General features: G+C 47.8%; 1 protein-coding gene across 1 annotated transcript in view; it reads left to right on the top strand.

The window, feature by feature from the left end:
• LOC144269822 (scavenger receptor cysteine-rich type 1 protein M130-like) overlaps window positions 1-13,976 on the top strand; it is a 547,202-nt gene that overhangs the window by 507,719 nt on the left and 25,507 nt on the right. The window contains 1 exon segment of the mRNA XM_077825767.1: window positions 5,234-5,250. Coding sequence (XP_077681893.1) covers window positions 5,234-5,250 — 17 coding nt within the window.

Below are 13,976 nucleotides of genomic sequence, written 5' to 3' on the forward strand. Positions count from 1 at the left end.
CATAACCGAAGAACAACTTGGCCCTTACTATTTCAGGGAACTGGAGTTATCCCTGTAGGATGGTTGTTTACTATGGGGACTAGGGTTGCCTGGTGTCCAGTTTTCGACCGGAATGCCCTGTTGAAAAGGGACCCTGGCGGCTCTCGTCAGCACTGCTGTCCAGGCCTTTAAAATTCCAGTTGGCCGCCCACAGCAGGGCAGGCAGGGTGCCTGCCCGGATCCATGCAGCTCCTGGGAAGCTGCCAGCATATCCGTCTGGCTCCAAGGCATAGGGGTGGCCACAGGGGCTCTGCATGCTGCCCCCACCCCGAGCGCCGGTTCTGCAGCTCCTGTTGGCCAGGAACCCCAGCCAATGGGAGCTGTGGGGATGGCGCCTGCAGGCAGGGGCAGTGCGCGGAGCTGCCTTGCCGCACCTCCACCTAGGAGCCAGAGGGAGGAGATGCTGCTTCTGAGAGTTGCCTGAGGTGAGTGCCACCCGAAGTCCACATCCCGAACCTCCTCTCGTGCCCCAACTTCTTGCCCCATCCCTGAGCCCCCTCCTGCACCCAAACTCCCTCCCGAACCTCCCCTTCCCAAACCCCTGCCCCAGCCTGGAGCGCCGTCCTGCACCCCAAACCTCTCATTTCTGTGGAGCCCACACCACCAGCCCAGAGCCTGTACCCCCTCCCACACCCTGCCCCAGTCTGGAGCCCCCTTCCACACTCCAAACCCCTCTGCCCCAGCCCAGAGCCTCCTCCTGCACCCCAAACCCATCATCTCCAGCCCCAGCCCAGAGCCCGCACCCCCAGCTAGAGCCCCCACCCCCTCTCACACCCCAACCCCCTGCCCTAGCACGGTAAAAACGAGTGAGTGAGTGAGGGTGGGGGAGAGCAAGCGACGGAGGGAGGGGGAAATGGAGTGCGGGGTAGGGCCTCAGAGAAGGGGTAGGGCCTCAGAGAAGGGGTAGGGCCTCAGAGAAGGGATGGGGTAAGTGCGTTCGGTATTGTGTGATTAGAAAGTTGGCAACCCTAGTCCTGTGTAAGGCAGTAATGACATTTCCATGAGAAGCAGGGAATGAAGAGGGAAAGATGTCTGAAGCCTGAGTCCAGCAGAATGAGCCTTACCTGGATTTTAGCTTTTTGTCCATATTGTGTTACAGCCTATACTGGTTTCCTGACAGCCGCTCCCCCAGGTTTTTCTGTCTAGGGTAGAGAGTATTGGTACGAAATTACAAGGGGCGGATGAAGTGGGAAGAAGGTGTGGTAAAGCAGATATTGGGATCAGTGACACATCTGGTAGAGGTAAAAGGGGGGGGGGGGTAATGAAGAGGCATTCATTGTTACCAGATAAAGGCTCAGTACAATTATAGGATGTGGCTCCTGAAGTTGATTTAAGCAGGGTCTGAATGAGCTCTTCACTGACATCTAGTGATCAGCTGGGGGGAAAGACTTCAGGAACCAGCCTTGTTTGCATAGGCACGCCTATTGTGCTAAGGTGTGCAGCGTGATGGAGCAGCTTTGCCCAGATGACCACTTTTAGCTGGTGTAGGACTGCAGGTTACTGTGGTGTTGGGTGCAGGGGTGAGGAAAGGTTGTTGTCCTTGTTGTATGAGTGGGGGCAGCAGAACTGTGCTTGGCCTGCCCTGATTGAGCGCGGTCACCCTCAACTTTACTGCACTCACTAAGCAGGGGTAGGGGTGCCAAAGGCTAGCGGAGAGGTGAGTTGGGGGTGGCTGACTGAGGTGGTATAATAGGTATAGGCTTTGCCCAGAGAGTCCCAGACATTGTTCTGACCCTTTTGCTCTCTACTGTTTAATAACTAAGCGAATTATACTCATTTGGGAGTCTCTTGTTTTGTTACAGATCACTAGAGCTGAAGTGGCTGATGCCCAGGTGCGTGTGACCTGCTGTGGGGCAGTATCTCCCGTACAAGAGACTGACCGGTCTGCTTTAGGAGCAAGGCTGCTCTTCTAACGGCTGAAATTACTGAGAGCTGTGTTAAGGGGCGGGACGTCAAGGCATCGCAGAGGTGGCAGTAGAGCGGCACAGTGGTGGCGTGAACAACGAGGCAGCCAGCGGCCGAGGGACTGGCAGCGACGCGGCCAGTGGCAGGGTGAACGATGAAGCAGTGGCGGCAGCAGGCAGCAAGGCAGAGTGAAGGGTGGAGCAAGCCGCTGAGGCACTGTTCAGCCCCTCCCCCATACCCACTGTGGTGGGAGGTGAACTCTCCCGAATGCACCTCTGAATTCTGCATCTTTGCTGACCAAGCACAACAACTGTGAGTGCAATGTGGTGGAGGGAGAGGGGAGTGGCATGTTAAGGGAACACTTGTTTGTCGGACTTTCACACTGCAAGGTGAGAACCTGAGGCAAAGAACACTGCCCAGTGTATTGTGGGGTGGGGGTTTTGCTCATGGTCACATGCTTGTGGTGGTTCCCCAAATTAATGCTGGCTTCCTTTCTCCTTTTTATTGAAAGTTTTCTTTTCTACACTCAGACTCAGTACTTGCCAGAGGGGAAGTTTTGACCCCTAGAGGTGCCCAAGGGCGGTGTAATTTTTCCCAGATTACCGGTGGGGACTCAGGCCAGTTCTGTATTCTGTTGTTAAGAGGGATCCCTAGATATTGAACCCAACCTCACCTGGCAGAAGGGTTACATTAGTAAAAACAGTTACTTCTACTCTAAAGAGCTAATAGAGAGGATAGAGGCAGATCTGTCAGAAAGGTGTTTGAGAACTGCCAGAGTGTTAAATGCAGGATGGGAGTGATTGGGGTTTTATTGTCAGGATTATTTTCTCTTTGTTATAGACAGTCCTGAGATACAACATCCTCATGCCCAAAAAGATATCTGGGTTCAATCTCTCTCTGCAGGCAGTGAATGCTTCCTGCACAGCAGCCTTGCAGCACAGTTTGATCTGCTCCTTTCAGCCAGGTCACTTCCCACCATTGCCCCAGCTCCCTGGGTGATAAGAACCAGCCAACTGGGAAACAGGGGAGGAGAGGGTTTAAAACAGGACTATCGATTGTAAATATTGTTACAAATCTGGAGCACCCAAGGACTTCCCTGTTGTCACTCTGATGAACTGCATGGCCCCTGAGGGCTGCACTGTGTCTGTGTGCATAGGACTTGGCTTCTCCTGCCCCAAAAATCTGGGCCTCAATGTCTGGAGCAAAAGGAGATTCTCCACTAGATGCTAGCAGTATAGAGTCTATGGTACACAACTAAGCATTTCTGATTCTATCCAGCAATGCCCTAGAGAGCACATATACACAAAATAGTTGAGTACAGTGTTAGTGCTGTTTTATAATGGGGATGATTCCTCCCTGGGCTCAATTGTTAAATAGTCCCAGCCCTGGTATGGGGCCATATCCCCAGGGCTTCCTCCCTGGAGACACTATCTTCCTACAGCTGGGCTCAGTCCTTTCTCAGTCCCAGCAGCCAGCCGGGAGCTCCTTCATTGCTCCCCCAGTCCCTGCTAGCAAATTGTCTTTGGCTCAGTCCTAGCAGCCAGGCAGGAGCCTCTTACTCCCCCGGTCCCTGCCCCTGCTTAGCTGCCTGTGCTCCTGCCGCTTTTCCAGCCAGGCACGCCGTCCTTTCTTCTCCAGCTCCAAACAGCAGCTAACTGATGATCTGTTCTGCAGCTCCTTTTATATGGCCCTCCTGGCCCCTGATTGGCCATTCCAGCAGCCCCTCTGATTGGTTGCTTCCTCGCAACCACTCTAGGCCTCTTGGAGGATCTCTCCACAGCTCCTTTCCTGGGATGGGTGTGGCAAACCCTGAGGCCTCCAGCCGGGGCCTTTGGGCCTACTCCACCCCATCACAGGCCCCCAGATAACAAAGTCCAATAATTTTGGATCGTGTCTCTGTACTATGGTCCTAGTCAAACACTTGGAACGTTAGTTCCCTCACCCTGCATGAAACTTAGGGTGCTTCCATAAAGCACAGTTTCTGGCTCTAGGTATTTATAGAGCACCAGCACCATAGAAACCAGGCACTGTATTAATTGGCCTCCTCTCATGCTCTGTCCCTCCAGGGGGCCCTTCGCTACCCTCTCTCTCCTCCATGTCATTAAGTAGCCACAGTGCAACAGGTAAATCAGAAAGGTCTTCACAGGCTATTCGTGCTCTGGAGCAGAACATTTCCTCCTCATTCATGATGTAGACTGATCCAGTCTCCCTGGTTTCAGTAATGCCGGATATGCAATAGCTCCAGCATGGCCACTGTTGATGGCAAGATGCTCTCAGGCTTCATCTCTCTCAGATCATCCCTGCGGAAGGTAAACGATGGAAGCGACATGAATAAACCGGCCCAGGGGCAGAGGGGGTTACAGGCTGTTATACCCTGGGCTGGATAAAAGGAGAGGACCGGGCCAGCCAACCAGTGTTCTGAGCATTGTGGGCATTCACTGGAGCCCACTTGGCTCAGGACACATTGCCATCCCCTTCATTACATACAACCAGTAACCCACTTAATGAAACAAACATTATACTCAAGTTGTGTGTAGATTTCCTGTCAAACTGCTGCAGACTAGTTTAGGCCACACACATACAACCTAGAGACCAATTTTACAGGTATCTAGGTATTTAAATACCTTTGAAAATTTGCCCCCAGTGATTATTTTGCAGTTCCCACTTTGACCACTAGATGCCATTGTTCTTTCACAGGAATAGAACTGCCACTACTCCCAGTAGCTAAGGAAGTGGTGGGTCATAATATCATCACATGGGCATTTCTGCAGGATCTGGGATGCCTCTTATGTTTAATGCTTGTTAATAATGGATCCTCTTTCCCATTTCTTTGTTTAAAGCTTCAGGATGATTGTGTGATGATGCAGATGGAAACCAAGAACAACTGTGTCCCCTTTTACATGGAGAACATAAATTCAAAGAGAGATTTTCCCCCTGGTGTTATATATGTCTACAAGCTTTAAACAGATACCTTTTGAAAATTTTTAGTCTCAGGGCCAAAAATCTTAACAAGACAACTGTAAAGAAACTGATTGGATGAGCAGGGACTCTCTGGGATGATGGTGCCATGCAAGGTGGGAGCCCCGTGTATTTGGAATCCACCTCAGTAGGTCTTTGGTGGAGAGAAATTGATATTAAAAGAAAACATCTAATGCCCTCCTCTGTCCTCCCATTCCCAGGTCTCACAAAAGAATATCCGTTTCTCTTTCTCAGCTGAGCAAGAACTTTCTTTGTCCAACATCAAACCAGCTTCAGTGCTGATATGTGATTACTATAAAAGAGGTAGGAGGCCTGGCTGAGATCCTTGTCTATTTCCACTAAACTGGGTGATGTTTATTTGCCCTTTGCTGCTGGTACCTTACCACAATTGACAAAAGGCCACAACCAGCCTGTGTGTTGGATGTTAGCCCCATGCCCCTCCCAGATGCGACCAGTAGACTCATTAGAACTCACCAGACACTGCCTGGTTTTTGTAGCTCTGCCTTGGGAATGGATCAGTCCAAAATGGGGAGATTTCAAGAGAGTTTCATCAAATATTTAGTGACTTTCTGAACATGTCAGATTCTGCCCAAGAGTTTATAGATCAGCTGTGAAGACAGGTCATTTTGAAACAAGGGAGGCTGTGAAGCAGGGGGAACTCTTGGTGCCAGCTGGTGGAACACAGGGATGCATAAATGTTACAGGGATCCCCCTGGGTCTGGTATTTACATACTACTTTGTCAGAGTCTGATGCAAGGTCTCTACTGAAATCTTGTCACACTGGCCATCATAATCATTGCAAAATATATGTGTGGTTAATATGTAAGGAGTTATGCATATATAATGAAAATTATGTTTTAAGTTCTGTGAGCTGAATGCACCCACCAGCAGTGGATAAACAAGTTTATTTCAGCCAGAAAATGTTTATCTATTGGTCTGTCTACAATTCAATTGGGTATTGTATACTTCAGAATGAACACCTATTTACAGTCTGAGCAAAATGCTAATCAAGTGATTGCAAAGTCTCCAGTGAAGACAATGGATTTCTTTTTTACTACAGCTGTAGGGACAGAAACAAACTCTGCACTTTTCCACTGAGGAGGCAAGAGGTCAGCATACTTGTATCATGAATGGAAGATCGCAGCCTAGCTTGGCTGTAATACGCTGGAAGGATTTTGGGTGAGTTTTTGCTCTGTCTGATATGACAAGTAAAGTATAGGCTCTAGAATGCATGTTACGATTTTATTTTATATGTAACACTTTGTTTCCAAAATGTCTGCTTATTATCACTTGACTCTCTGCTCTTTGTTTAAAAAACAAAACAAAAAACTTTCTCTATAGACAAATCTAAGTGCTGTGTGTAAAGCAGAGCTGTGCTGTACTGCTCTTTGGGAATGGCAGATCTGGAGAAGCTGAGAGCGTCCAGTGGATCGGGGGCTTCGCACTGCAGATGGATGCTTGGAGGGCTCAGGGGTTGGAGCGTATCTATCATTAACAAGGACAGAGAGTGGGGCCTGGAAGGTAGTGCTTGTCTTGCCCCAGGCTGGTGGTGGTGGAGAACCGATCCACAGCAGGTGCAGACAAGGCTTCCTCATGCTCAGGGTGAGTGGTAGCTAGGTCCCTTTTATCCATGGATACCCCTGGGAAGCATCACACAGGCTTCAACTTCTCAAAGGTTTTTGTGAGTTGGGAATATTCTGTAATGGGGGCAGGGGACATTCATATGGCGGTTACAGCAGGGGTTTGATAGAATGTGACATTTGGGTTTTTTCTTTTCCAAGCAAACACGTCTTGCTGAGTGCAGCACAGCCTGTGGTCAGACATCTCACCCGGAAAGCAGCTGCAAGTCTGCAGCGATTAGAGTAACGTGTGAGTGATACTTTACATAGAGAGCGATAAGAATGGGGAGAGGGGAAGGTGGGGGGAGGAGAGAGTGGGTGGCATGCAGAGATGTAGTTAAAAGAAAGGAAGAGTTGTTCCAAATCCAGAATGCTCTGAGGTATTTGAAAATGAGCCCATGTCACTGGAAAAATATACAAGATTTTGCAGATGTTGGGCTTGGAAGTGAATCCCTTTTTACAGTTTTCAGAGTAACAGCCGTGTTAGTCTGTATTCGCAAAAAGTAAAGGAGTACTTGTGGCACCTTAGAGACTAACCAATTTATTTGAGCATGAGCTTTCGTGAGCCACAGCTCACTTCATCAGATGCATACCGTGGAAACTGCAGCAGACTTTATATATACACAGAGAATATGAAACAATACCTCCTCCCACCCCACTGTCCTGCTGGTAGGAGGTATTGTTTCATATTCTCTGTGTATATATAAAGTCTGCTGCAGTTTCCACGGTATGCATCTGATGAAGTGAGCTGTGGCTCACGAAAGCTCATGCTCAAATAAATTGGTTAGTCTCTAAGGTGCCACAAGTACTCCTTTTTACAGTGAAAATAAACCTATTCCTGAGGAGAAAATGGGCCCATCAGGAAGGATTTTCAAAAGCAACTGAATGACTTTGGAGCACACGTGCTATTGAAAGTCAGTGGGCCATGTACTCCTGAGGCACTTTTGAAAATCCCGCACATCAGCTGAAAGTGACTCTGGAATCGGAACTCTTGCATATTCAGGATTTGAAACGTCTCACAGTGCTGATGCTGTAACAGACACTTCAGGGAACTTCATGGAAAAGTGAAACATGGGGCATGAAATTGCATCAAACACGGTGAAAATCTCTGTGCTGACTTCTACAGCTGCAGTTTCATGTGCAGCTGCAGTGATTTGTAGAGCAGGAGATGAAAGGAAGTGGGATTAAGTGTGGATTTTTCCCTCCTGGCACAACCAGAATTCCCATTAAAGCCCATGGGGCAGATTCTGATTTTTCTTGCTCCAGCATAAATCAAGAGTAACTCCCATGAAGTCCACCGAGTTACAGCAATGAAGGAGAGAGCATGGGTGGGGATGTAGGATTGCTCTGCATGGGCCCAAACAGACTGTTTCATGTAATTAATAGAACCCCCCCTTTCAGGACTGGCCTGTTTAGCTGTACAGAATGATGACATTTTCTGGGGAGAAAATTGTTTGGTTTTTTTTTTTGTTTGTTTGTTTTTTTTTGGTGCAGACTCCCCCTTTTCATTGTGGTGACAGAGTGCCGAGGTTGAACAGCACCCTCATGGCTTTAGCCTCCATTAGTTCCCCCAAGGGACAGCTGCTAGGGCAATTAGCTAATCAGAAGGGGAGGCAAGGAACACATTAGCCCTCAGCTGGCTAACCTGATAGAAGCCAGGAAGGAAGTGCTACAAGGGAAGGAGGACTTGGCTAGCTGAGTCCAGGCTGAAAGTTCCCAAGAGAGGGAAATCTCTTTTCCTCCTAGGACCCTGGTAAAGATGGAGTTAAACATGTAGGATTAAAAACTGTGATGTTGCTCTGTACTGGTGTTGGTGGAAGGGTTTGGAATAAAATACAGACTGAACACTAAAAGAAAGTGGGTCTGAGCAGTTTCTGGAGCATCAGAGGATGGACAGAGCATCACCCTGTTATAATCACTCATGGTTTTTACTCTGTGTTTTCTCTTCTTCACAGGACAAGCATGGAATGTGAACTGAGGAAAGAAGCCGGACAGCTTATTTCCCTCTGACTATAGACTGTTAGTAAATGTTACACTTACAGTCTGACAGACCGCACACTGTGACTGTGCAGTAGGTAACTTGGCTAGATTCAGCTCTAGTGTGTAGGTCCCCTCCATGAACTCCCCCCAGATCTAGAAGACCACACACTACCCTGGTTCCACGGTCAGACTGAGAACAGTAATTGGTCAAAGCATGTAACATTTCCCATAATAAACTTCTCAAATTCCACATGCCTGGGTCCTGGTTATCTTGTTCTCTCCACACGCTTTAGTGGCATGAAACTGAAGAACATTTTTTGCTAGTAAACTCAATGGCATTTCTCTTTTGTAGTGCAATAAAAACTTATAAACACCCCTGCTGACCACTTCCAAAATTTCAGGGAATGTTCTAGACATCAGTGGGCAGAACCCTGCAGATTTTGAAGAAACATGGACAACTGGAAAAGCCTAATTTTCCACTGGTACATGTGTGATTTAAAGTCAGGTATACAGCATGCCCATTTGGTGCTGCGGGCAGAGAAATCTCTGGTGCCCCCTGCTGCTGCATACACAAATCACAGGCAGCTGTTTAATATGCTGCTGTCTCTCCCTTAGGTGGATTGCTGGGCCTATGTAAGCAATGGTGTGTGCAATTTCTATTAGAGCTAGAGGCAATCCCAAAAAGAAAGTAACAAAAGGGCAATTGAGTTATGCATGACTCTTGGATGAATCGTCAGGAATATTGTGGGCAAGGCAAAGTACCTGCTTCACAGCTCTGCCAATGCCCCTCAGTCCTGCCCTGCAACCCCCTGCTATTCCAGTCCTGGGCTCCCTACACAGCTCTGCCAGTGCCCCTCAGTCCTGCCTACAGCCCCCCTGCTAGTCCAGTCCTAGTCATCTCGTAAGAGCACTATTCACTAGGTCTTCCACAAATTTCCATACTACATATAACCTGATCACTGTGGAATTAAAAAACCCCACACACCCCTCCTTTGTAAGTAAGGGAAGGGTAAGTAAGAAGGGGACTGTGCCATTTAAAGGACAGAGCATCCCTCTGCCTTGTCCACCTCACAGCACCTTCCCAATTACTCAGCCCATTACAGGAAAAACAAAAGGGAAAGTTGGCACCATTCCATTTGGCCTCATTCAGTGCTGAATCAGTCACTCCTCCCCCCCACCCCCCTTCCCTTGATCCTTGTCCCTAGGTTGTACCAGCTTTAGGTCAGTACTCAGTTCAGAGAATACCACAATTACCCTAATGCAGGACAGGACCCACACAATCAGTGTGTTGCTTGTGTCTATGATACAGCTAGAGCCAACGATTATGGGGCCCCTGTCATGTGACTGTCCCCTTGTCAGTCTGACCCACATCATATTTCTGGGACCAACACATACCGTCTAGTTTGTTCCCAGTACCCCTTCACATCAGAGCATTAAAACAAGGAGGGGAGGTCCTGACTGACCACTGGATAGTGTGGCAAGGCATCTCCTTCACCCCAGCAGGCTCACTGCTTCCCCCTCTGGCAGTGGGGGCCTGGAGTAAGTCAGCCCTGCTCCGGGTGGTGTTTATTCTGCTTGGGATTTATTTCTCAATATTTTCCAAGTAGGTCTCAGAGCAGGCCCAAGGAGTGCCCCTCCACCAAACAAAAATAAATACGTTCATAACACAAAGCAAAAGCGAATACCTTTTCCTATCCTTCTCTGGAGATGTGTTGCCTCTTATTGGCCCTGGAGTACCAGTTCTTCCCCTAAACAGGCAGGCAGGTAGCTTCCACTGTAAAGAGGAGAGCAACCATACAACATGGCAAAGCCTTTCTCCCTGCTGCCACTAGCCCTGCAGCAGCTTGTCTCTCACCTGAGGAGGCATTTTTAAAAGTCTCAGGTAGCCCTTAATTAGACTCAGGTGTCCCTAGTTGACCTGAGGTAACCCCTTTTCAGATTCTCGCCTTTCTCATTCTGGGGCTAATATACCCACCCACTTCCCAGAACCCAACAGGACCCCAGCCTGACTTTGTCATAATAGTAACAAGCTAGCAAGGCTGACTCTAGGGTTAAATGCTGTGGGCATGCCTACATGGCCCTGCAGTTGGAAGTACAGGGGTGTAACAGTGCATACTAATGTGCTACACTATAACTGCCCTGTGTAGACCCTGTGAGCGCAAACTAAAAGTTACATAGTTTACATTAATGTAGTCCTGTTTCAGGAGTATGGCAGTGCAAATTATGTACCTTTTATTTGCACCTGTAGGGTTTATATGGGGCAGTTACAGGAAAGAATACTAGTGCACAGTGCAGTTTGCACCCCTCCAGTTCAAATTGCAGGGCCATGCAGACAAGCCCTTAGAGAAAAAATAATGAAAATACAGTAATGATTAGTGGAGACAGTATTTCCACCAATAAATGGTGCTGTATCTTTATCTTAGTGTTATGTTGTTGTCTTGTGTGTTATGTATGTTGATGTGGGGAATTTAGCTGGGAATTCAGTCCTGCCTGTGGTGCTGGAGTTATTACTTGCTGTGTCCCAATAAATACTTTGGGTTCTACAAGCAAGTATTACAACTGGTGGCACCAGCTTCAAGATGGCAAAATCAATTTTGCCTGAGAAGAAATGTGCTGATCATGCAGATGAGACTGGAGTCTGTGAATAGTTGGCAGACTATCAGCTGTTGCTCTCTGTTAATGAGTGGTCTGGTGAAAAAGCAGCACGTACCTAGCAGTGTGTTTGGATGGTGACTCCAACTTATTTTTCCAGCACCTTCCCAGTGTGGATCATGGTTTTTATAGACAGTAACAGGAACATTTGTATGACCACCATGGGGGGCGGGGGGGGGGGAAGAGATTCATCATTTTGAAATACTGGAAGGAATGGTAAGCCAGGAAGTGGCAGGGAGGGGAACATCTGTGTAGGTATTGGAGTGCATTGCAGACACTGTTTGAAAGGACTTTCCCTGTACCACCCTGCCTGGGAGATGGCTCAAATGAAGCAGAATCTGTTGCACCGAATCTGGAACTGGCAATGCAGAGAGGGGGCCTGTGCCTAGTGGCGAGCTGTGAGAGAATCCCATGTGAAAAGTAGTTTATAAGCTGTTCAACAGAGGATCTTCATAAGCTGATGGTGAAGAAAGATCACATACTGGACAAACCTAAGGGCCAGATTATACACAGAGTTGCAAATGTGGAAGCAGAAAGTGATGTTTCCTTAAAGGTAGCAGCTGTTAATTCCCAGCCCCGGTGTGATTTCTGTGCAGCAACTCTGGGAAAGATTGCAAGGGAAATGGCTAAAAAAGTGGAGGCCCAGGTGCAAGCTGTGCACGGACATCTGGTGGGTCAGAGAGAGACTGTTTCTCAAGTGGGTCCCAGGCCAGATGACATTTGTGGGTGATGTAGAGGCAAAGGCCTTGGGAGATTAAATTGTCCAAACAGGGGGAAGCCATACCTAGGGAAACTAAAAGTTGCTGCTACAGTAGGGCCACCCTACTAAATGGGCTCTTCTTCTGGTGACCAACATTTCCAGTGATGTTGTACTGGGAGTAGATTTCATCTAGGGAATCACAAAATCCTGGGGTGGATGTTGGGGGGCAACTCTTGGACCTTTGAGATGCCTCTACCATGCCTACAGGGTGATACCCTGTGGTAGCTCAGCCGTAGAAGGCAATGAAAGGACAGGATTAGAACAGCTACTTTCATGGCATGCTCATGTGTTTCCCAAGTTCTTCATTATTCCTGGAAGATAGGATTGGGTGCAATATCAGACTGTTCTTAAGCCTGGGATTGTTCCAGTGGGACAACATCATACTGGAGCTGAAGGGGGAGCAAAGGTGAGGTGGGAGGGCAGAACTGATGTGGGAGCAGGGTTGAAAAGCAGAATGAATTGCTGGGCAGGGGACAGGCTGATGTGGGGGTAAGTCCCTGTAGCAGGGGCCAAAAATCACCTTAATAAATTCAGGTGAGGGGGCTACACTAAATTGTCACATGGACACACACAAACACACAGATGGACAGACACAGACCCACTGGCTATAAGCAGGGGTCATTCAACAATCAAAAGTTAGGCAAAAATGCAATACAATCTTTTTTAAAAAACTTGATTTTGGGCTAATGATTGGGCCCTGACTCACGATTTTTGAACTTCTGGGTTGGCAGTACTGAAAATGTCACAGCTATAACCCCTATGGAGTGTGAAAGGGTGGAAAGAGGGCAACGAGGGTGGGAGAGAAGGAAGAGGAGGGGGAGGCTGATGTGAAAGGATGGGGAAAGGGCACGGCTCAGCAGCCCAGCAGAGAACCCTGCCAGCAGATGCCCAGCTCCGCAACGTTTAAGGCCTGTCTAGAATCCAGGCCTGTGTAATGACAACCCTGGGCCAAGCAGCTGCAAAGAGTGAGGCAATCACCAGCCCCCAAACTTTTCCTTTGCTCCAGAGATTGGAGGGAGTGTGGCTCAGCTGCCCTATAGGGAACCTCACAAGCAAATGGTCAGTCATTTACTGTGTGTTGGCCGAGCCCCAATGCTCATCACAGCCAGAGCAGCAGCAGTTCACCCTCTGTGACCTGCAGGTCAGCTGAGCTGATCCCACACGCTCCCAGTATGTGGGGGCATACTTACCGCTCAAGGAACACCAGCAGGCAGCATGGGACAAAGATCAGTCACCAAACAGAAGGAACAAGGAGACAAAAAAAAATAAAAATTAAAGTGTGAATTAAAAAAAATCAAATATTTGAAAATAATTAAACAAAAATTCTAATTGATTTTTTTTTCACAAAAAGGAAATTTCTTTGGCATCTGTAGTCTTCAAAACAGCAATTGTGATGAATAATTTTTCATTAGAAAAATATTTCATCAGCTCTCCCCTGACATGTTTGGCCCTTGCAGGAGTTAGTACATTTCTGACTAGCAGAGGAAGCTTTTGAAACAGACTGGTGCGTACAGGAAAGCATGCACACACACCCTGATCCAGAGAGATTTGTCTCAGGTGTGTGTTTAGAAAAAGGGTCCCAACATTCTCTCATTTGAGATACAGAGATTAATCCTTATAAACTCAGACTGAACTGCAGAAACCACAGTACCTCCTCTATACAAGTCTCAAACTCCCTCAAGGCCGGAGTGAGGAAGAAAGTGGTTTCTTTCCCACCACTCATTTCCCCTCAAGCAGTGTTCCTCCTTCCTCCCTGCCATTAGTTCCATCTCTTACATAAACATCCTTATAAGAGATAACAGCTGCTGAAAATCAAACGTGCACTCATAAAAACATACAGCTGTAAACAGAGCTATGAAACCCCGGTAATTTGGCTCTTGGGGAGTGTGTGCTCTCTCTCTCTCATATATATTTTTAGACTGTAAGAGTTTGCGGGGCAGGGGATATCTTTTAACATATATGTCTGTACAGTCCTCAATGTACAGTGGGACCCTAATCCTGATGGGGGCGTCTGAACACTAAAATTATCTGTAATTATTTGT

Source organism: Eretmochelys imbricata, chromosome 1 (genome assembly GCF_965152235.1).
Source record: "Eretmochelys imbricata isolate rEreImb1 chromosome 1, rEreImb1.hap1, whole genome shotgun sequence".
Taxonomy (NCBI): domain Eukaryota; kingdom Metazoa; phylum Chordata; order Testudines; family Cheloniidae; genus Eretmochelys; species Eretmochelys imbricata.